This window comes from Eumetopias jubatus, unplaced genomic scaffold, assembly GCF_037043125.1.
Source record: "Eumetopias jubatus isolate StellerSeaLion01/CBP00866 unplaced genomic scaffold, mEumJub1_p1.0 scaffold_4, whole genome shotgun sequence".
NCBI classification, from domain to species: Eukaryota; Metazoa; Chordata; class Mammalia; order Carnivora; family Otariidae; genus Eumetopias; species Eumetopias jubatus.
The window spans coordinates 149,764,739-149,787,840 of NW_028274810.1; the positions used below are offsets into that span (position 1 = coordinate 149,764,739).

The 23,102-nt window shown below is 37.3% G+C and overlaps 1 protein-coding gene across 1 annotated transcript in view; it reads right to left on the reverse strand.

Moving 5' to 3' along the window:
• Nucleotides 1-16,755, reverse strand: part of CIBAR1 (CBY1 interacting BAR domain containing 1) — a 28,876-nt gene extending 12,121 nt beyond the window's left edge. The window contains exons 1-6 of the mRNA XM_088022789.1: nt 16,715-16,755; nt 15,915-16,149; nt 13,572-13,640; nt 12,532-12,633; nt 10,477-10,482; nt 8,703-8,807 (exon numbers count right to left, since the gene is read on the reverse strand). Coding sequence (XP_087878915.1) covers nt 8,703-8,807; nt 10,477-10,482; nt 12,532-12,633; nt 13,572-13,640; nt 15,915-16,149; nt 16,715-16,740 — 543 coding nt within the window. The 5' untranslated portion in view covers nt 16,741-16,755. The remainder of the gene's footprint in view (nt 1-8,702; nt 8,808-10,476; nt 10,483-12,531; nt 12,634-13,571; nt 13,641-15,914; nt 16,150-16,714) is intronic.
• Between the last annotated feature and the right edge of the window lie 6,347 nt (nt 16,756-23,102).

Sequence of the window (23,102 nt, forward strand, 5' to 3'; positions counted from 1 at the left end):
GTGTTTACCACCCAGATAGGAATGGTCCTGTACTTTGGAAGACAGTGTTACAGTTATCCCTTAGTGTCCTTTAATTCTCCCCACTTCCATCTCCATTCTTAAGGATTAGAAGAATATTTAAGGGAGTACTAACAGGTTTCTGGTCACTACTCAATGTAAACAGATCTGTAGTAGAAAAGTATCCCTTCTGGTATGCAAAGATTGGGCTCTGGGATAAGACACAACTATGACTGAAGAGTGACCCTTACTGTCAATTCCTGTAGGTCACAGAGGATTCTGGCATACTGCAGTGGCAACTAATAAGCAGCATTATGCCCAAGAATCTCCAGATATCCAGGAAATACCTTCGAGGTGAATTAGCTTATTAGGACTGGGACTCACAGACTCACTTAGTTGTCAATCTTCCTAAGGTAGCTGCCTAGCTAGAAAGGAGTCAAGTGCCCTTTAGGAGTGTGGAAACTCCTAGAGGGAAAACAGCAGAACTAGGAGTCAATGATAAGCCAAAATACTGAAGACTCCTACTTGGTTCTTGGTCTGCAGCTCATTTTAGGTAATGGGAACAATCAAGCACAGGCTTACATCTTTCCTTCTGAATCTTAAATTTAGAGATTTTCTACATTTAGTAAATAAAGAACCGTATAAAAAACTATAGACATAGTTTGACTTTATTTTTGGAACAGAAAATTTTTTCATTTACTTAGGCTTAGAATTATACAATAAACCCTTAAACTTGTTTCAGGTAAGTACAGAGGGAGGTTGGAGAAGCACATTTTACAGTGTTACATAGTCAACTTTGTTTTAGTTTTTCTTGGATATTTACAGACCATCTGTTTACTTATATGGATAGAGAAGGTATTTACCTTAATGCTATAAAAGTACCTGAGAAATAAAATAGCCTCAAATAAGGGATTAAGCTTAATCACTCAAGTGAGTTAGGTGTTACTCCTATTTTTAAATATTTCCACAAATGACATTCTAAATCTTTAATAGATACACTATTTAGTAACTAGTGAAATCCAAACATTTACAACCTTATTACACCTAAATCTGTAGATTTAGGCTTAATTCAGTTCTATTCCACTGTGGTAATTTTGTGGAATATGTGAATATTTTAAAATATTTTTCAAATATGTGAATACAGTTATTAAATTTCTGATGGTCAGAATCTCTGACTGTGTCATCTCTGAACTAACAGTTATTTAATACTAGCATTTTATAGGATTTCTATTCCCCTTAGCTCATAAGCCCTGAAAAATATGTAGATATGTCGGTCAATACATTATTTTTCTTTATTCATATCCTCTAATTAGAGAAACTACTACATTCTCATTTTAAGACACTGATCAACTTTTAGTCTGTAACCATTTTCCAATCTCAAAATTTAGCTTTAATTAGTGATAAGTACTTTACAAATTACCTTTATAAATGGCTATTATTTACTACTTGGAAGGTGGGGGGACATCACTCTCAAGTTTTGTGATACTTTGGTTTAATCCTCTATGGTTTGAACTTTTATTGCTTGACAAAACCTTTATTATAACACCTAAACAAGAGAAGAATGGCTCTACTGATTTTTTATACTGTTTATTTTTCTGTCAGAAACAGTAGTGGGAAATCAGTAGTACTGGTAATCTAGTATCCCAGACTTGGAATTTTTGACCCAAGAGTCGATGAAGTCTAAAGATTATCACAGAGGAGAGTTATATCCCTGAGTATAGTCAGAAAAGAATACTGCCAATCATACTCTTTCTAGTTAGAATTTCATAAAATATCCGAAAATAGGCAGAAGGAGAGTAATAGCAAGGAACATTAAAAGTTAGATAACTAATATAAGAAAGAATATAAAAAGCATGTTTTTGAAATAAAATATTTTCAGTGAATGACCAGAAGGGTGGTAGAACTTTCTAGGAACCAATCATATTTAGAAATAATTTTCCTCAAATAAATACAGCTAACTTTCAGTGATCTCATATAATCTTACCTGGAATGGGTCAGTATGATTGGGGACAGAAGCATTAATGATTTCTTTTTTTTTCCCTTTTCAATTTTATTTTGTGTGACCAGAAGGCAATTTGGGCACATACTTAATTTTTATTGGTGGGGGATGAGGGAGCTAATCTGAAATTCTTACCCGTTGGAAGTATTCTGTAAAGCAGGAGAGTATAGTAGTTAAGAATATAGGCTCTGGATTAAGATAAATCTGGGTTCCAATCATGACAAACATAAGAGCTATATAATATTAAGCAGTTTATATAATATGTTCTTTTCCCTAGTTTTTCTCATCCTTACAATGAGGATAACAACAGTACCAACCTCATAGGTTTTGGGGTTAAGGGCTAAATGAGATAATCCAAGAAAAATTACAGTATGGTAACTGGTTTAGAATAAGTGCTCAAAACAAGTTAGCTATTTTTATTAAGAAGTACACTTGCTAGGTTAGAAAATGTTTCTTTTCCTAATATTAAAGCCTCCATTGGATTTAATTAGCAAGTAAGACTTTTGACCAAAAAGTCATAAAAGGTCTAACATTTTGGCAAGTAAAGGGGAAATAATGGTTCTCCAGAATAGAGGCTATTCAGTAAATGATGTCAAGGGAAATTTTATCTACTTGAAGAGAGTGAAATTAGATATCTACCTCATACCATATGCAAAACACAACCACCAGATAAAATGCTTAAATTTTTAAACTTTTTTAGATATCACAAATACTAGAAGAAAATATAAGCAAGTATTTATACAAACTTAAGGATGAAAACAACCTTTGTAAGCATGACACCAAGTCAGAAGCCAAAAAGGAGAAGACCAACAGATCTGGCAACAAAAATAAAACTTTAAGGCAAAAACACACCATAAACAAAATGGGAAAATACATTTGCAACATATCTTCTCTTTAATATAAGGGGTTAATTTTCTCAATATAAAGACTTTACAAATTCATATAAAAACTACCAATATTCAATAAAAATAAAGGCTAAGGACAAGTGTGGGTAATTTATTAAAGAAGAAATGTGTCATTATTAAATATATGAAAATATTCCATCTTAGTAGTAACTGCAAATTAAGATGACACTGATTCTTTCACCTGTCAGATTAGTTATTAAAAATACTGCTACTCTTCATTAGTACACTGGGTTACTCATGCAAGGTTTTGTAGAAATGCTAGTTAAAATTTTGTGGACATAAGTTTATTTTTTTTTTTTAAATATTTTATTTATTTATTTGACAGAGAGAGAGAGATAGAAAGAGCAGGAACACAAGCAGGGGGAGTGGGAGAGGGAGAAGCAGGCTTCCTGCCGAGCAGGGAGCCCGATGTGGGACTCGATCCCAGGACCCTGGGATCATAACCTGAGCCGAAGGCAGACGCTTAACGACTGAGCCACCCAGGCGCCCGTGGACATAAGTTTAAAGCTTTGTGGACAGACAGTATCAAAATTTAAAGGGTGCATGCTCTTTGAATCAGAAATGCCACTCTGGTAATTTATCTCAAAAGAATAACTGGATCAACAAAAAGGCCAATGTTTAATGATGCAATGAGATTTATAATTGCAAAAGTAACCTAGATATCCACCAATAAAGACTGGTTAGATAAAGTAATATATCCATAGGAAAATACTATGAGGATACCAAAAAGGATGATATGCGTCTGTTTCTTAGCAAATATGCCCATGATATATATTAAATTTTAAAAAGTGATGCTACATATAGTGTGGTCCACTTAAATATAGCTCTATGTATAGGGGAAATGCTATTATGCTCCTCATAAGGATGCTGTGAGGAGTAAATGAGTTTATCCACATAAAATGCATATAAGATGTGACATAGTCAATACCTAAGAAAATTTGTTATCGTATCTATTGTGTATATGTGCATAGAAAAAAAACTGGAATGATATAAACCAGAATGTTAACTGATTATTTATGAGTAGTAGGATTACTACATTTTTCTCAATAATTTTGTGAAAAAAATTTATGGTGATTTTATATTTAGTTGTAAGAAAAATAAAGCATTTAAAAATTAAATTTAGAAGATGTTTCTTGCTCACATTAGCTACTTTGCCACATACTGCATTCCTGTCCCTCTCTGTTCCAGGAGTGACCTTGACCCCTGGTCAAGATCTTTTCTATAGATCTGAAATTCCCTTAACATTCACCCTATAACTGATGACTTTTCCGATTACATGGGAAACAAATGGGACTGTGATTTTTTTTTTAAGAGAGAGAGGAGGAGGAATGAACAGGGGGAGGGGCAGAGAGGGAGAGAGAGAATTTTTATCAGGCTCTATGCCCAGCATGGAGCCCAGTGTGGGGCTCCATCTCCTGACCCTGGGATAATGACCTAAACCAAAATCAAAAGTCAGGAATTTTTTTTTTTTTTAAGATTTTATTTATTTATTTGAGAGAGAGAATGAGATAGAGAGAGAGGATGAGAGGGGAGAGGGTCACAGGGGGAAGCGGACTCCCTGCTGAGCAGGGAGACCGATGCGGGACTCGATCCTGGGACTCCAGGATCATGACCTGAGCCGAAGGCAGTCGCTTAACCAACTGAGCCACCCAGGCGCCCAAGAGTCAGGATTTTTAACCGCTTAACCGACTAAGCCACTCAGGCACCCCAGGGACTGTGATTTTTCATTCACATTGTGTACAATAAGTTCCATAACAACTTTTCTCAGAAAGACAAATTTTTTGCAAGGTTCCTATGAAAAGTATCTAAAAATTGTGCTACCTTGCTGATTAATGCTGCTACCAAAATTCAGATGGACTTGTAAATTAAACCCACCTTGAACAGAGTAGTACAGTTACCAGCAGTGCTCACTCATTTCTGCCCCCAGGGAGGTTAAGGAAGGAGCCAGAAGCTCCGTTCCCATCTGAAGCAGTAGCCTGGTAACAGGTAAGAGTAAGAATGTTCTGATGTTTCTCTCAAAATTATGAGTGGCATCAACAATTTTTACTTTTCTAAGAATTTTTCTCATAAACAGAAATGTGAGACATGCTTAACATGAACAAAGGGGGGCAATAATGTAACTCTTTTTGACTTGTCTTTGAGGCTTCTGGTATGGGATTTGTGCATCCTTCATCATAAAAGATCTCAAATGAGGCCTGACTTGGAAAAGAAACAATTTGATACTGAGGAGGAAAGATGTATAAAAGGGGAGATTCAGAACTGTAACAGAGTTCAAATTCAACCTCTGGAAACCGTTTCTGGAAGTTTGCTAGATCATGGGGGTCTGCATTTAAAAGTGTGGGTTGTCACAGATGACATAATCTTGTGAGTAGAAAATCCTAAGGGATCTACTAAAAAACTATCGGTGCTAATAAATGAGTTCTGCAAGGTTGCAGAATATAAGATTAGTGTGCAAAAATAAATTATTTCTGTATGCATTTGCAATGAACAATCCAAAAATGAAATTAAATAAACAGATCCATTTACAATAGCATCAAGAATTACAAACTACTTAGGAAAAAGTTTAAGAAAAGAAGCACAAAACTTATACTCTGAAAACTACAAACACAGTTGAAAATATATTAAGGAATATTTAAATAAAATGGAAAAATATCCCATGTTCATGGATTGGAAAAATTATTTTAAGATGGCAATACTCCCCAAACTGATTTACAGATTTGATGCAATCCCTACCAGAATCCCACTTGACTTCTTTATACAAACTGACAAGCTGATTCTAAAATTCATACAGAATTATAACAGATCCAGAATAGCAAAACAATCTTAAAAAAGAACAAAGGAGACCTCATACACCCTGATTTTAAAATTCATATAAAGCAATGCTAATGAAGATAGTGTGGTACTGGCATAAGGAGAGACCTATAGATCAATGAAAGACAAAGTCCAGAAATAAAACCATTTCAACAAGAGTTCCAAGACTATTCAATGGGAAAGAATAGCTTTTTCAACAAATGGTGCTTGGGCAACTGGACAGTCACATGCAAAAAGATGAAGTTTAACCTTCAGTTCACACCATACATAAAACTTAACTCAAATGGATCAAAGGCTTAATTGAACCAAGAAAACTATACAACTATTAGAAGAAAGCGGATAAATCTTCAAGATCTCAGATTTGGCAATGGATTGCTAGGTATGACAAAACATAAGCAGCCACAACAAAAAATATATTGGACTTCATCAAAATTACAAATTTTCTGCTTCAAGGAACACCATCAAGATATTGAAAAGAACCTTAAGAATGGGAGAAAATAATTTCAAATCATAGATCTGAAAAGGGACTTGTATCCAGAATAGATAAAGAACTTTTACCACTCAATAATAAAGACAACCCAATTAAAATATGGGCAAAGGATCTGAGTAGACATTTCTTCAAGGAAGATATACAAATGGCCAATAAGCATTAGTAGGGAAATGCAACTCAAAACCACAATGAGATACCCACTAAGATGGCTGTACTGAAAAAGTCTGATGAACAGCAAGTACTGGTGAGGATGCAGAAAAATTTGAACCCTCATATTACTGGTGGGAATGTACAATGGTGCAGGAAGTTTCTCAAATGATTAAAGATAGGGTTACCACATGATCCAGCAATTTAATTAGATATATATGTAAGAAAAATGAAAATATATGTCCATACAAAAACTTATACATGAATGTATCAATCACAATAGCCCAAAGGTAGAAACAACCCAAATGTCCATCAACTGATGAATGGATAAACAAAATGTGGTTATATCCATTTAATGGAATATTTGGCTGTAAAAAGGACTGAATTACACTGATAGGATACATGCTATGATACAAAAGCATGTATATAGTTAATATGCATATAACATACATATATATATATATATATATACAGCTAATAATGAAAGCACGCTAAGTGAAAGAAGCCAGTTATAAAAATCATGTTATGATTCCATTCACATGAAATGGCCAGAATAGCCAAATCCATAGAGACTTCAGATTAGTGGTGGTGACTTAGGGCTGGGAGGGTTGGGGTGTGGGAAGCAGCAAAGTACTAGGTCTTACTCTGAGGTGATAACAGTGTTCTAAAATTGAGTGGTAATGGCTGCACATATTGGAACACACTAAAGACCACTGAGTTGTACATTTTAAATGGCTGAATTGTATGGTGTATGAATTCTATCTCAATTTATTAAAAAGTAGGTTTCTTCTTGTCTTACATTTTTGGTGACCACCCAGAGACTTCCTTCCAGGGGCATAATATGGTAGGCAAAGAGAAAAGCTTGAAAGCCCCTTTCTTTGTGCACCCTCCACTCTGCAGTCGCTCTATGTCCTAATGCTTCAGGAAATGTAGGAATTGCAGTTGGGAATTCTGCACTCACTCACTCTCTGCCCATTTTGTAACTGGTGGTTGCTCAGGGAATTAAAAACATCTGTAGAGGTAGTCTGAACCTGAAGTGAGCCCAAAGATCAGAGACACAGACTGCCACGTGTAAAAGAAAATTGTGCAGGCCTTGAGGAGCAGTGGTAGAGTGAGGAATCAGACTGCCACCACTAACGACGCCCTTAGGTGGCAATGGAATCAAGCATACCTCACAAGTCTCCATTCTCATCGTTCAGGTTAAAGCTAATTATTTATATAACCTTCCTTTCCCCCCCAATTTAAGAGATGATGTCAGCAAGTGTAAAACATTATATCCCACCCACACTCTTCCACCTCAGTAAATGGAGTTTGTCTTAGGGCAGCTTTCTGAGATGCTCTTCATGCATTACACAGCAGAGTGCAAAGTGAATTGAGAGGCTTTAAAAAAAGGTTTTTGGTCTTCAGGACCAAACTAGAGATCTTTGAGCACGGCTATCAGAAAAATCAAAGTTCTGAAATTGTTTGAAACTATGACAGGGGGGCGGTAAAGGTGCAAATGAATGCTGATTCATGGGCTTTAAAAAGGAATGATGATTATTAAGTAGCATATCGTGCTTATTTTATTAAGCACATAACTTTTGAAAGCAGGATGTTTTCTTTGTTAATAGTTATAAAATGACAAAAATATTTTTCTTTAAAGCTTGATCCCAGAAAATTTTCAGTGAGCCAAAACACATCCTAGATGACTTGTTTTAAAGGACTTACTATGGTCACAAGCAATTCTCCAAACCTGTTCAGGTGCCTATGAAAAAGTCACTGAAGACCTTCTGAAGTCCATGATCCCAAAGCTGTCAAATCTACTGGCTTTTTACAATAAAGTAAGGCAATTCTTGTGATACCATATCATGGTGGATGCAACTTTATGTGGTTGGCTATTCTCACCTATTCATTTATTCGATAAGATGTAGTTACTAGAGAGTACTTAATGAGAGTGTATTATAATGGAAAGCATAGATTTTTAAAATACATAACTGTTTATAGTTCAGATTTTTGGCTATGATACTTCGGGTAAATTACTTTATATCTCTGCTTAAATTTCATATAAGATGTATAACACCACCTCATTCTTATGAGGTTGCTATAAAGATTAAAAGATAATACATATTTGGTGCTTGTAACAGCACTGGATGCACAAAAACAATAAATGTTAGTTTCCTTTGACTAAACAGTACTTGGGATAACAAGTTGAATATCTGAGGAAATGGGAAAATAACATTTGATATTTCTTATTTATAAGTATCTTTTTCATACAGACTATGGGCTAAAAAATTTAGTAATTTAAATTTTTCATACATTTAAATAAAACAGTAACATTAGAAAACATGTTTTGAACTTTAAGTTACTTTATTACCTTTATATCCTTTATTTTCTGCTTTTCAAAATTGTCAATAGTTTCCTCCAGATGACGAGTTGTTCGGGTAGCATCCATTGTAGCTCTCTGCAATTCAGTTTCTGCCTGCAAAAGAATTCCCCAACCAAAGATATAAAAAAATTCAGGTTAGAATCCATTCAACTGAAGTCTATTTGTAAATGTTACCATTGCACTACTGGCTTTTTGGCATAACAACTGTAAATTGTTCAATAATATATTTTACCATATAAAATAAGATGATTTATATAATAAGCACGTGCAGAATAAAGAACTTTAAATCTATTAAGTGACATGATTCCTTACCTCATATGAAAGAAAACAAAACTCCTTCCCTTTCTTCCTACAAAACCATTTTTTCCCCTGTATTACCCTTTGACTATTTACTGTAAAATAATTTTCTATATTTTCTACTGTTTTCACCTATTTCACTGTCTATGCCATTTATCATTCTCTTCTTTTTCTGCTCATTCTTTCCCCTTTAACACTTTCTCTCCAAAAAAGGACCCATGACCTAAGTATTTTCAATTTTCTAGTTCTCCAAATGCATTAATGTTTCTAATCTTGTAATATCCTAATCAGATATGGCAGAATATACACTATAAATATTTATTTCAGCATGGGGTATATTTGTATATTCTTCTTAGAAGCTAACAGTATTACACTGTTACCATTTAGTTAGTGCTTAGTACAAAAAATATACATACCAGTAACAAATTAGATGACAAGTCTAATGCTTTGCTTCATATATTGTATTGACAACACTCACACTATTGTATAATCAATATGGTGGCCACCAGCCACATGTGGCTATTTACATTAAGATTAAATAAAAATTTAAAAACTATGTCTCATTTACTCTGATTGCATTTCAAGAGCTCAATAGCCATATATTGCTAGTGGCTACAGTAAAGGGCAGAACATTTCCAATCTACTCATGTATTTCTCTTAAAAAAGCATCTCTTACTTTAGAACAGTTGTTGCCCAAAAATATTTAAAATACTTTGTTAAACAGTAGAGGTTTTAAAAAACATAGCCTAATTTTCTGATTAAATTCTATTAGTTTTGTTTCCTATACTGATGTAGTATATTTATGCAAAAGTATCAAATATCATCATTTAATAATTAATCCATGGGAAAAATGTAAATTTGTCATCAAAGTTTAGTGACACATATTATTCTGACATTTAGCCCTTGCTTTCAAGAAAAGATATAAATTGAAATAAGTAAAAGAGTTTACTATAAGGATCCATTTCTTGACACACCACTTTATTACCCACCTGTGACTGAAATTTTTCATAAAGGAAAAAATACATTTCAAAGAGAACAATATTTTAAAGTAAATTAAAATCATACGCTCACAGAATTATATAATCTTGCAATTATACATTAATTATAACTTCATAGTGATTATATACTCTTACATTTAGATTAACTCAAATGAACGATTTTAAGATACTAGGTGTAAAAGAATATTTTTATACGTGTGTGTGTGTACATTTGCCATATAGGGTGTAAAGTTTTTTAAAACCATATAAACTTTTAATTTTTAATCATACCCAGTAATCAAAAATAATTTTCTATATTGCTGGGCTTGAGATTTTTAAAAAATATAACTTTATCACAGGAAATTCAAAAGTAAAATAGAGCTCCTTTATAGATTCGTATGAAAAATTTCTAAGTTATTTGATGCAAGTTAACCTACTAATGAGAATACGCAAGCAGACTATTACATGTGACTCATATAGTTCTTTACTTGTGACTACTTCCTTTTGACTTATGTCTTTGCCCTCCCCATTTTATTGATAGTTTCAAATTTAAAGAAACAGTTTTAAAATGTAGATGGATAGGTAGAATTGGCTAAACCAGGGAAGAGTGGGGAAGCAGAAACTACAGCTGGGACATCTTACTCTTCCACCACCCTCCAGCAACTACTTTTCGTTTCTGAAAGTCTCAAATCCTTTTACTTAGGCATAGCAACTCACCCAAAATTACACAGCTATTTTTAGCAAAGAGGATATGGGTTTCTATTTCTTCTTTTTTTCTGAAAACTCTTCAAAATCCTATAATGGGTCAAGTTGAGTAGGAAATGCTTTTAAGATACTATGATACAACTCTATGAGTAGAGATATCAGTGTATTTAATGAAATTAGTCCTGAATGCAAAAATGGTTTCTGAAACGGTGAGCCAGAGCCCTGAGATTCTTCTTTACCCCATCCTCTTGTATCAGTGTTACTCCATGTTATTTTACATACTGAACTTTAACATGCCTCTTTTGAATTGTCAGATGAATTTTAAGGGTCCATCCTGGTAAATATTCTGTAATGCTATGAGTGGATATTTTTATATTTATATTGAATACGTTTATATTTAGATTGTCCTTTATTTTCTATAATAGTCTTAGGTTGTCAAAATCCACTCACTTTCCCAGTGAGCACAGCAGTTCACCTACAGCAATAATCTATTCCTTTGTTGAATTTCCCCCCATGGGAACCCAATTCTAGTTTCATCTACAGTATAAGACTACCTCCTCCAGGGCAGTGTTCACAACAGACCGTCTAAGTCAGAAACATCTTTGTCTTAGGAATATTCATTTCTGTGTTGAGTCTCCATACCAATACCCGATTCAATCCTACCAACCACTCAGGATTCCAGATGTGACATTTTCCCTGCCTTTATGTATTTTCCTCCAAACAAAACACTAAAAATTTTGACCTCTGACTTACTTCTTAAAAATTGGTGACAACCTGGTCTCTCCCTTAGTCCCTAGTTGTCAGTCATAAATTTTCCATCATTCTCTGGTTTGCCTGACTTGCTTAAAACCCAGACTCCATAATCTAGTTGTAGATCTTAAGCCTCAATGAGATGTTCCTGTCCCAGCCTCCAATTCCAAGCCCTATGGCTGCCCATTTTTGTTTATTTCAAAGTTGGGCATATGTACCTTTGGTCCAAAGGAAGGAGGACCAGGCAATTGCAGCCCGAAATCACTGCTCAAGGGATTCCCCTCAGGAATGGAGGTGCTCTGCAACTTCAAATGCCCCCATAGAGCCACTCCTCATGTGGTTTCTGGCTGAGCTGGGCAGTAAAAACCTTCAGGAAGTAGGAAGGAGACATAAGAAGGAATGGGAAAAAGAGGCAGCGGGATAAATTAGTACTTTCTATATAATTGCACTTATCCCAGTTGCTGGCAATTAGCCAGGCACTATTTTCTATTCTTTTGTTGTCATGAACAAGGCACATCATTCTTAACAGAAGAGCCTTGTTACAGAAGACAGCCCTATCTAGATCCTTTTGTGTCCAGCTATGAACCTCAATTTTACTCTAGAATCTCCTGAAGGTCTTTGGCTGCTAGTCCTAATTGTGGTTTCACATTGTTGTTGTTTTTGAAGGTGAAGGGAATTATACTGGGGAAAAATGACTCTTCCTTCCTTTTCTCAAAAGTGGGGCAGACAGGGCATTGATATATTGGATTCATGATAGATCTTTAATTTTAAAATTAATATTCAGTCATCATGTGAAAAAAAACTCAGAATTCTGAACTTACTTTTTATAAAAATATCAACGTTTTTAAGTGTTTTTTTTAATATCTATTTTGGAAAACAACATGAGGGGATTGAATTAGGTGGTGTATTCTCTTTAAAATTAGTTGATTTCTATAATGAGAATTTGTAAATGCATGTGTTTCTTTTCAACCTTTATATTCAAATTTTCTGCACATTTAAAAGCAGAAATGCGTAATTTCCATATAGATTTACTTTTGTACAGCATACCTTACAAAACATTTTTTTAAAGATCAAAAGTCAAAGGATACAATAACATGTCGATCCGATGGGTTTCGCTGACGTGTTCTTTCTAACTGAGTTAACTGTTTAGCTTCTCGACTCCTTGCTGTTAGTGTTGCTTTGAGGTCATCCTGAAAATAAGCATTTTTGATTAATAAAAATCTCTCATCTAAGAAATAAAATACACACACTCTGTTTTAAGAATGGGAAAACACTCCTTGTTTGGTCCAGGCATTACCAGCACAGGAATTATTACTGCAAAATTAGTGTGTGTCTTTGTGTGAGAGTGTGCACACGTGTGTTTAACACCCTCTCAAATAATGACACAGACAAGATAATTTCAATGCAAACCTTTAACCACATATACACACACATAAAATTTTGATTGTGGTGGTAGTTATATGTGTATATACATTTGTCAAAACTCAATGAACACTTAAAACGGGAGAATTTTATTGTCTGTAAATTATACCTCAAAGCTGGGTGAGAAAACAGAACCTGGGGTTGTAACACACAGTATGGTGACTATAGCTACTAACACTGTATTGCATATTTGAAAGTTGTTAAGAGTACATCTTAAAAGTCCTCATCAAAAGAAAAAAAATTTCTAACTATGTACGGTGATGTATGTTAACTAGACCTGTGGTGGGTATTTCACAATATATACAGCTACTGAATCATTATGTTGTACACTTGAAACTAATATGTCAGTTATACCTCAATAAAAAAATACAACTTTGTCATACTCACTTTTAGTCTACATGTTATTGCCTGCTTTAAAATGAAAAATATAATCTTATGTTCATTTAGTAAAATAAGTTCTTCATGACTATAAATATTAATATTTTAAAGTTTCTGAAATAAAGTATTGCTTCATGTTGCTATGGTTTACTTAGTAAGCTTATTAAAAATATTTCATTATTCTCAAAGTTCTAAGAAATGATGCTTCACAGAGTGTGTAAAAAACTGTATAAACTACGTTGTACTTTTTATTAAGAGGACAGTTATTGGAAACCTCATACTCTTTGCCATAATAGTTAATAATAGTAGGAAAAATGAATTTACTTACTCGTTTCATTTTTACAATGGTTCCATAAGCTTTCAAAGGTTCAACTACTTTGGCTTCAAGTCTTTCAACCTATTGAAAATTATTATAAAATATAACTGAAAAGAAACATAGACATATCAAAATTTAAATTCTGAAATAAAACCTGGGCTATTTAACCTGAACTTAATTATTACAGAGTAATGTTTTAAAATGTTTAAAATGTCACAGTTTATAAGTAAAAGAATAATCACCAGCAATTGATAAAACTCAGAATCTAAACTCAAACACAATAAAAGCTGTTAAGATGTAGAGTAACACTGAAAGCAGAAAAGCACCTAGTATGCAATATGGCAAGAAAACATTTCAGGTTTCTAAGAAATTTATCTCTGCCACAAGATCATCTCTGTATTATTTTTCTTTGTTATAGTAGCTTTTGGGTAAGTTTCAAGACATCTCACATTTTAGTACAGCTACCAATTCAGTGTGTTTAGCATAGTATCAGATATTTTACATATATTATCTCCGAAATGTAATAGTCCAACTTTCCAGGTAAGAAAATTGAAGCTGAAAGATACAGCATATTGGAAAAATTTAAAGCAACACAATCCTCAAAAGCAAAAAGAACTGTATTAGCTACAATCCTTTTCTGGGAAGCCATTTGTAAATTACCAAAGCTTGGAGAAAAAGATAAATGGTCTCAGTGTTGCTGAGCTGTCAAACTGCATGGTTGATCTTTTATTTAGAATTAAACTGTTTTTCTTAAACATTACGATTTTTATCACATTTTGAGTAATTATTTCCTTTAATAGCACTAGTGGAAGGCACTGAAGAAACGGGCTTTTTAAAGGCAAATATAGCATAAGAAAAATAACTCCTGGACATTAAAATTTTCTTTATCAGGACAGGTAACACAAGATGACATTAATTGTTTAAAATGAACATATATTATTTTTGCAGCAGGAAGAAGGCTTTTTTTGATGATACATGTTTATATAGTACATTTCATTTCATATTGATTTTTCTATAAACAAAATGTATATGAATGTTTCACTTTAAAAGATTTTAGGAAAATGAAAACAATCAAGTTCTCATTGAGCATTTAAGTATTAGGAATCCTAAAATCAAAACCTTGAATACTCAGGATAGTTTAGTCTATACCATTTCGAATAATCCATACGCTGATTATTCAGTGCAAGGATTATTCAAGTCTTTTTTTTCTGTTCTCCCTTTTTGTCGCCTACCTTTTGTTCATTGTTCATTAGCACCTTCACCATTTGGTAAGCAAGGGAAATAAAAAAGAACAAATGTAAATCAATTCACTTTGCTATTTGATAAATAGCATAAAGTTTTTCTTGAAATGATTGTCTTAACATAGGATTTTAGGGTTATCAGTGAGTATATATTGTTTTTGAAGTCCCCAGTTAATGTGTAACTGAGAGTTGCTTGTTTATTATAGAATATCATATGACAAGAACTCAACTTTTCCCAAAAAGTACCCCCAAATGTAATTACTACTCAAATTTCTGTACGAATAGCAAGTACAGGTTCAAAGATCATTATCTTCACTTTGTTTTTGTGATTTTTATTGATGACAGAGATTTCTGTATTAGGCTTTTAAAAAGTACCAAAAGCACTGATGAGAGGAGTACAAGAGAAGCAATACAGCTTCTAATTGGGCAACTTCTAACATTTAACCTGTATCTTGAGAACTAATATAAATATAAGTGAAGGTGCTTATGAGGTATTGAAAGTAAAAATGAGCTTTTAGAAAGAAAACAATTACAACACCACCTTCTTCCCTCCCTTCCAAAGCAAAAAAACAAAAACAAAACAAAACCACCCCACAGTCTCACTAGTATCTATGATATCAATCAGTAAATCAATGCTGCTTTTCTTTTTGTCAATGAAATATTGGTCAACTTTACAGAGCACTGAAGCAACAAAGATCTCTTGTCCATTTATTACTTATTCACTCACATTATGACTCTCAACATCTTCCATCTCCAGACATACTTTAAAATATACTTTCGTGCACACAAGACACAAGTCATGCTCCTTTTCTTCCCCATGGGTACTATGTTTACTACCCCTGTAAATAGCCACCCCTTGGCCAAAAGCTGGCAAATGGAAGTGGGGAAATTCAGGACTTCAGGACACCCTAAAGTTTAGTTTGAAAACGGTAAAATCACAAATCACAGGAAGCTTCCCTTTAACAGACTCACACAATGTTACATGAAAATGTACGTTTATCATCAAGTGTGCGTTCGCCACTTCAGTTAGGTGGATTACAAGTGAAAGTCTTCACGGGTCCTTCATCCACTACTTCAGGGCTCACTCATAACAATGACGCTGTGACCTCCATACCTCTGCTTGTCGATAATCCTGAAGTTTGGCAAACTCATCAGCAAAGTTTTTCAGGCCCTGCTTTAAATTTGGGGTCTCTGTACAGGCATACACGTTGATTTCATTCACCAGTAGATCTGCTTTGTCTCGCAGTCTGGCGGTTTTCCGCACATAAGCAGCAAAGATTTGGCACAGCTCTCCGAAATGCTTCTCCACATTTGTGACAGCATCTTGCAGTTGTCTGGTTTGAGCGTCCCTAGAGAAAAAGATGACACAAAACGCAAATCATTCTCATGAGAGATGAGATGGCTTCATCTCCACGTTAATTTGATATGCAAACATTCCCGGGGCATTTTGCAGCTTCAAAGGCACAAACCATCAACGATCCCACCATCTCCGGGGGGGCGGATTCTAGTTCTCTAGGTTCCCTTTTGGGGCCTGGCCTCAATACCCCGACAGTGTAGGCGCATGAAGAGGCCGGGTTCTGGCCAGCCGCGCCGCTGCGGGGTGGCGGATGCTAGGGCTGCTTGGCGCGGCCTGGGCGCCCGGCTGCCTCCCAGCCGTCTGCACAGCCCGCGGCAGTGAGGGGCCCGGCGCCCGGGGAGCGTGATCCCCGAGATCGCCCATCCCACCCCTGGCCTCCGGGGCTCGCTGCAACCAGGGGAGGTAGAGCCCAGAGCGTAGCGGGCTCGGCCCAGACCCCGGCCCAGGGTCGCAATTCGGCACGGAGGCCCCACGGAGAGAGGCTCCACTTCCCCCACCCAAGCCCTCGCGCGGGGGGTGGGGGTGGCCCTGGCCAGCGGAGGCCCCGGGGCTGTTACCGGTTTTCCATGCTGCGCCTCAACATCTTGCCTTGAGCACGGCCGGGGACCCTGATCCGGGCCCAACGACCTGGGCTCGGAAGCGCCCGAGCGTGCGCCGGGTTGCGAGCTGCCGCCGCCTGAAGCCTGAGAGCCCGCCCCGCGCGCCGCCGCGCCGGCTCCGGCGTTTCTACGGCAACGCGGCACGTCCCCGCGCTCAGGGCCCGAGTCGGCGGGAGAGCGGCGAGGGGAAGCCGGGGCGGGGGCGGGGGGGCGGTGTGCGCCGTGGCGCCCAGCCCGAGCCCCTCCGGCGTGTTCGCCTGGCGCGTTCCTTCCCGCCGAGTGTGGCCGGCCCGCGGTGGAGGCCGGCGCCCGCTGGCGGGCCTTTCATCCGCGTGGAGAGCCGCGCTTACCAAACACCGCCTCCAGTCAGTCCTTCCAGCCTGGACTGTGAGCCAAGGAGGGAGAAAGCCAATCAACCAGTTACTAGGAGGGAAACGTAGAACTAAAGGCCAATGGGGTCCAGTTATGCTTCTGCGCCACTTAGCCTTGGAACATCTGCTCAGCGTGTCCGCTTGCCTGTGTTGAATCTGAAACTGTGGGCTCTTTGGAAAGCTGCCTTTGGTAAGAGCGATGCTTACCGTCTCATCTTGAACTTTTCATTTTTTCAGCAAATATTTGTTGAGTTCCTATTTTCTGGAAAAGATCGTGTTAGACACTGGACTATACAAAGATGAGAAGAAAGGACCCTCATCCTGAAGAACCTTAGAGTTCGGTGAGGTGACGACCACTTAAACTGTTGAACAGCACGCCCGGAGACAAAAAAAAAAAAAAAAAAAAAAACAAGCAGGAGACTTTTCTTTTACCTTTGAGCACCCATGTTCTTTGGGCTCTTTTGGCCTTCCCTTGTGCTGCTCTTCCAAGTTAGTACTAAATTCAAGCTTTCTCTCTCTCAAGAACTCTCTTGACAACTCTCACATTTGTCTTCCTGACAGCGTTAGGGGCCTCTTCCTTGCTAGTGTACTTTCTTGATTTTGTACTGGCTCCCTTAGTCTAGACTGGGCTCTTGGAGGTAGAGTAAATGTAATTTTGGTCTTATATTCCCCAGTGTCTTATGCTGATAAAAGTATGTTTTGGACAAATGGATGTCCCCAGTCCTTTGTTACCTCTCTTAGGAAACTTTCCTTATTCTCTTACGTTACAGTGTATTCCTCTCTTCGCCCCCTTGCATTCATTCAGCCAGTTACCTATTGAATGCCTGTTGTAGTTCCGATACTATGCTGGGCTCTGAGCATGGAGTGGTAAACTAAAATCAGAACAGTCTTTGCTCCTGTAGAGCTCATAGTCTCTTCAGAGGGATAGACACTAATCAAATAAATACATGTAAAATTACAGAGGTGTGTGCTACTGTATCTACTTTTGCTCTGTAATAAACCATGGCAAAACCTAGTGGCTTATAACAGCCCTTTGGCTAACTCAGCGTTCTATGAGTGGGCTGGCTGGTTCTTGTATTTTGGTCTGCTCAAATGGGCTCTTTTATATCTTTTTGGTCATCTGTGGGTCAGCTGGTGGCTGGATGAGCCAGGACGGCCTCGCTCACAAATCCAGGGGTGGGAAGTCTGTCAGCAAGAGGCAACCTGTTAGTGACCGCTTTTGCAGTATAACGCAGGTACTAAGGAAAAGTGCATGGTGCCAAGATAGCATATACTTAATATAGAAGTTTGGTTTAAACTAGTTGGGGAAAGTACTTCATTGAGAAAGTGACGTTTGAACTGAGATCCAAAGATTGGGGAGGGTTACCTAGGTGAAGAAGGAGGGAAAACCAGTCCAGAGAGAGGGCCAGTATAGGCAGACTTCCTTCCTCCCACCCCCAACCCCATTCCCATCCACCCTAACTTCCATGTCTCAGAAAATGGAACTGCCCCCCCCCCCCCAACTGATTATTCAAGTCAAAAACCTTGGAATCATCCTTTCTTTTCCCCGGGCACGCTGACAATTTCCATCTATCCCACCTCCAAAACATATCCTGAATCATTCCTTTTTCATTTCTTCTGCATTACCATAATCCAGGCTACTATCATCATTCACCTTTACTGCAAACCCTCCTTGTTGGTCCCTCCACATCCACAGTTACACACTGCAGTGCAAAATAAAACATGTAGAAAAAGGCTGTCAACCAGGAAGAGGCTCTCATTGGACACCGAATCAGCTAGTGCCTTCAGAACTGTGAGAAGTAAATTTCTGTTTTTTATAAGCACCCAGATTATGGTAGTTTTGTTTTGTTTTTGTTCTTGTGGGGGTTTTGGGGGGTTCTTTTTGTTTTTTGTTTTTTGCTATAGCGGCTTAAATGGATTAAAACAGACTCCCACTATGCTCTAAATTTTAAATCTTTACCCTGGCTATGAAGGCTGTATCTCATTCTTGCCTACCCATCTACTTTCACGGCCCCACTATGTTATAGCTACAATATCTTTCTTTCTGTTCCTAGCATATATCAAGCTCATCTTATTTATTTTTAAAAATTTTTTATTTTTTTTAAGGATTGTATATATTTGCCAGAGAGAGCGAGCACAAGCAGGGGGAGCGGCAAGTCAGAGGGAGAGGCAGACTCCCTGCTGAGTAGGGAGCCTGATGTGGGACTTGATCCCAGGACCCTGGGATTATAACCTGAGCCGAAGGCAGACGCTTAACTGACTTAGCCACCCAGGCGTCTCTCAAGCTCGGTTTTGTGTTTGTTATTTTCTCTGCCTAGAACACTCTTCCCTCAGATTGTCACATGACTGGCCCCTTCTTATCACAGAATTCTGTAGGCACAGTATGAGGTTTTCTCTGATCACCTAATTATTACCATATCACTGTTTTGTTTCCTTTGAAGCACGTGTCACTCCCTGAAGTTAACCTATTTGTTTATAGGCTATTTCTGTCTCCCATGACTAGAATATATTCTGCATGAAACTAGGCACTTTGCTATCTTATTCATATTATATTCTCTGCAGCACCAAAGTCCTTGATTCATTGTAGGAACTTAGTAATAGTTGAATTTATCAATGAAAAAATGAGTGAAAACCCCATGACAGTGAGAGCATGGTGTGTTTGAGGAAGTGGAAGAAAATCAGTGAAGCTGGAGTGGGGGTGGTGGGCGTGATGATATGTGATGTAGTTGGAGTGGTAGGGAGAGGTCAGTTCATGTAAGGCATTTTAGCCATGCTAAGGATTTGGTCCTTGCACAAGAGTTCTTCAGAGAAACAGAACTAATAGTATATATACTAAATATAGTGTGTGTGTATATATATGTTTTTATTATTTATCTATCCATCCATATGGTTTATTATAAAGAATTGGCTCATGTGATAATGGAGGCTAGGTCCCAAGATAAGCAGTCAGCAAGCTGGAGTCCCAGGAGAGCTGATGGTATGAATTCCAGTCCAAAAGCTGGCAGACAGAAGACTCAAGAAGAGCTGATATTTCTGACTGAGTCTAAAGGCTGGAAAAAAAGCAATATACCTGTTTAAGCAGTCAGGCAGGAGCATTCCTTCCCCCTCAGATTTTTTTGTTCTAGTCAAGTCTTAAATTGATTGGATAAGGCTTATCTACATTAGGGAGGACAATCTGTTTTACTCAGTCTATCAGTTCAAATGTTAATCTCCTTCTGAAACATCCTCACAAACACACCCAGCATAATGTTTGGCCAAAAGTCTGGACATCCTGTGGCCCAGTCAAGTTGACGCAAATTAAGGATCACAGTCCTTATCTTAGTATTGATGTGAAGGTATTTATATGTTAGAGCAACAGCTATTTATTTATCATGTAACTTTTAAATCTTTTAGCAAATGCCTCATGTAAAATTTTTGAAGAAATATATATTGAATTGTACTGTTTCAGCCTCCACCTAACATATGGAATGAATATGTTTTAGGAACCCTTCTCCTGAGCTCTGGGCCCCTCTTTGGTCTTACTTTCTTGTTAACAGACATTTCAAAACATGTATCAACATAATTGTTCTTAAATCTTTTCACTACTTGGAGGCACTTTTATTTGGCTATACTTTCTTCTAGTATACGTCATTCCATAGGAGTGGAGCTGGGGGCCTGAGAAGGCCAAGTGCTTTGGCCATGGTCACAAGATGAAATAGTAGAGGAGCTGGAATTGTCCTTTATTTTCTCTTTCCAGCACTCTTTCCACTGTGCCAGGATCTCTCTAGAGATAGGTATCTCTCTCACATACACACCACACACATTATGATTTTTTGCAAAGTTCTTAAACAAATGGAAACATTAAATAAATTAAGTAGTCAGTGAATGACATTCCATATATGGATTCAGGAGAGTGTGTGTCAGTGATCAATTATAGGTGGGAATCTATAAAATCTCTGGGAATTATTGTTCCAGGCTACAAGCGGTATAACCTGACTTTTCGTGGACTTTTCTTAAACTACTACATATTTTATCTTTATAGTGAAAATGGCACAATCTTATTTTGCATAACATTGAATAAATTCCAGTTATTTAGGTTGGTTTAAGAAAGGTCCAATTGTCGCAAAGAGTTACATGAACTTCATTCACTCATTTATTCAGCGCTATTTACTGAGAACTTATCATGTACCAGGTGCTGGATTTACCATTCTTTAACCCAAGAGATCACATAAAGGTGGAAGGAGACAGCTGTATACATAACTGGATCAGTTATTGAGGTGATGTTATAGTTCAAATTAGATTATTTTATTTAAGTTATGTTATTCTTTTTTTAAAATATGAGCATCCATGTGGTTTTTTAAAATGTTTAATTAATTAATTTGTCAGAGAGAGAGAGAGAGAGCACAAGCAGGGGGAGCGGGAGGTAGAAGGAGAAGCAGGCTCCCCACTGAGCAGGGAGCCAGATGCAATGGGGGACTCTATCCCAGGACCCTGGGATCATGACCTGAGCCGAAGGCAGACGTTTAACCAACTGAGCCACCCAGGCGCCCCATGTTATTCTTTTTTTTAATCTTAGCTTTCTCCTCCCCTCCCGCCTTGTCCCATTTTAGAAATGAAGTAGGATGTTAAGTGAACAACCATGATAGAGTGTATTTATTTGCCATTGTTTATGTCTAAACAATGTAACTTCAGATGTAGCTGTTCCATGTTAGTTTTAGCCAATTGTTTTAATGCTGATACACAGATTAAAGAACAAAACCAAGAACCTCTCTCTAGCAAATGGTTTTGTTTATTATTTGTTTGATTTTAGTTTTTACTCTGAAGATTCAGTATGTGAGGGGATATAAGGACTCCCTCTAGTGGTAAATTTAGTACTTAAAATTATTTGCTCAAGCGCTACAAGTCAAGGGGGTAGGATGAAAACTGCCCCAGACTCCTGTCTCTTTTATGATCAGTTTTTGAGAACTCACCTATAACTGGCTTTCTTAGTATATTAAGGAGGGAGTATCATTAAGTGATGAAGCAGATGGGCTTTAGTGGGCTCTGAGGTCTACACCTAAATTTAAAGCCCAGCTTAATCACTCTCTTGAGGGTTGGTGTGCATCCAAGTCAGCTAGAGGGCTTGTGAAGACATAGCTTTCTGGGCCCCAGCCTGAGTTTCTGATTCAGGAAGTCTGGAGTGAGAGCCAAGAATATACATTTATAACAAATTCTCAGGAGCTACTGATGCTGCTGATCTAGGGACTGTAGCCAGGGCCCAAGGATGCAGGAACAGCCAGCTCCAGGGGTCCCAAGAAGACCGGGTTCAGCCACTCAGCACTATCAAAATCCAGAGGCAGAGAGACAAGGTGGTGAAACAAGAAAGGGATTTATCACTGAGGAGGACACCGGAAGACAGCAGACTAATATCCCAAAGACTGTCTCCAAAGTGCTGAAAATACTGCTAGGTTTATGTAAGGAAAATGTGGGACAGAGGTTGGTGGGTACGTGCAGGTGGGCAATAGAGGTCAGGTCAATAATCATTGTCTTGGAGTTGATCATGGGGGGTCTTGCTGGTATCTGGGCAGTCCTTATTGCTTGAGGGGGGAAATTTCGATTCCCATCAAGGAATGTTTTGCTGCTGGGCATCTTGCCTGAGTTAAAACATAAGTCGGGAGGAACTTAATCAGTTAGAAAGTACAGACTAAGGAAGTAAAGTCCTGTTTCAAAAACCATACTTTGAGAGGCACGATCCTCGACTCCTAGAGTGATGAAACTAAGCCTTATGTTCCTCAAGGGTTAGCTACAGGGTTGTTGTAAGGATTCATGGAGCAGTAGATATTAAGTGCTTAGCAGAATACTTGATGTAGTGAGTGCTCCAAAAGCTTAGCTCCAATTAATATCATAGATCAGTCAATGATTTCTAATTTGGAAAATTCAAAAAATAATATTTTAATATTGTTGAGCTAATATTCTCACTGTTTTTTGTTTTTTTTTGTTTTTTAAGATTTTATTTA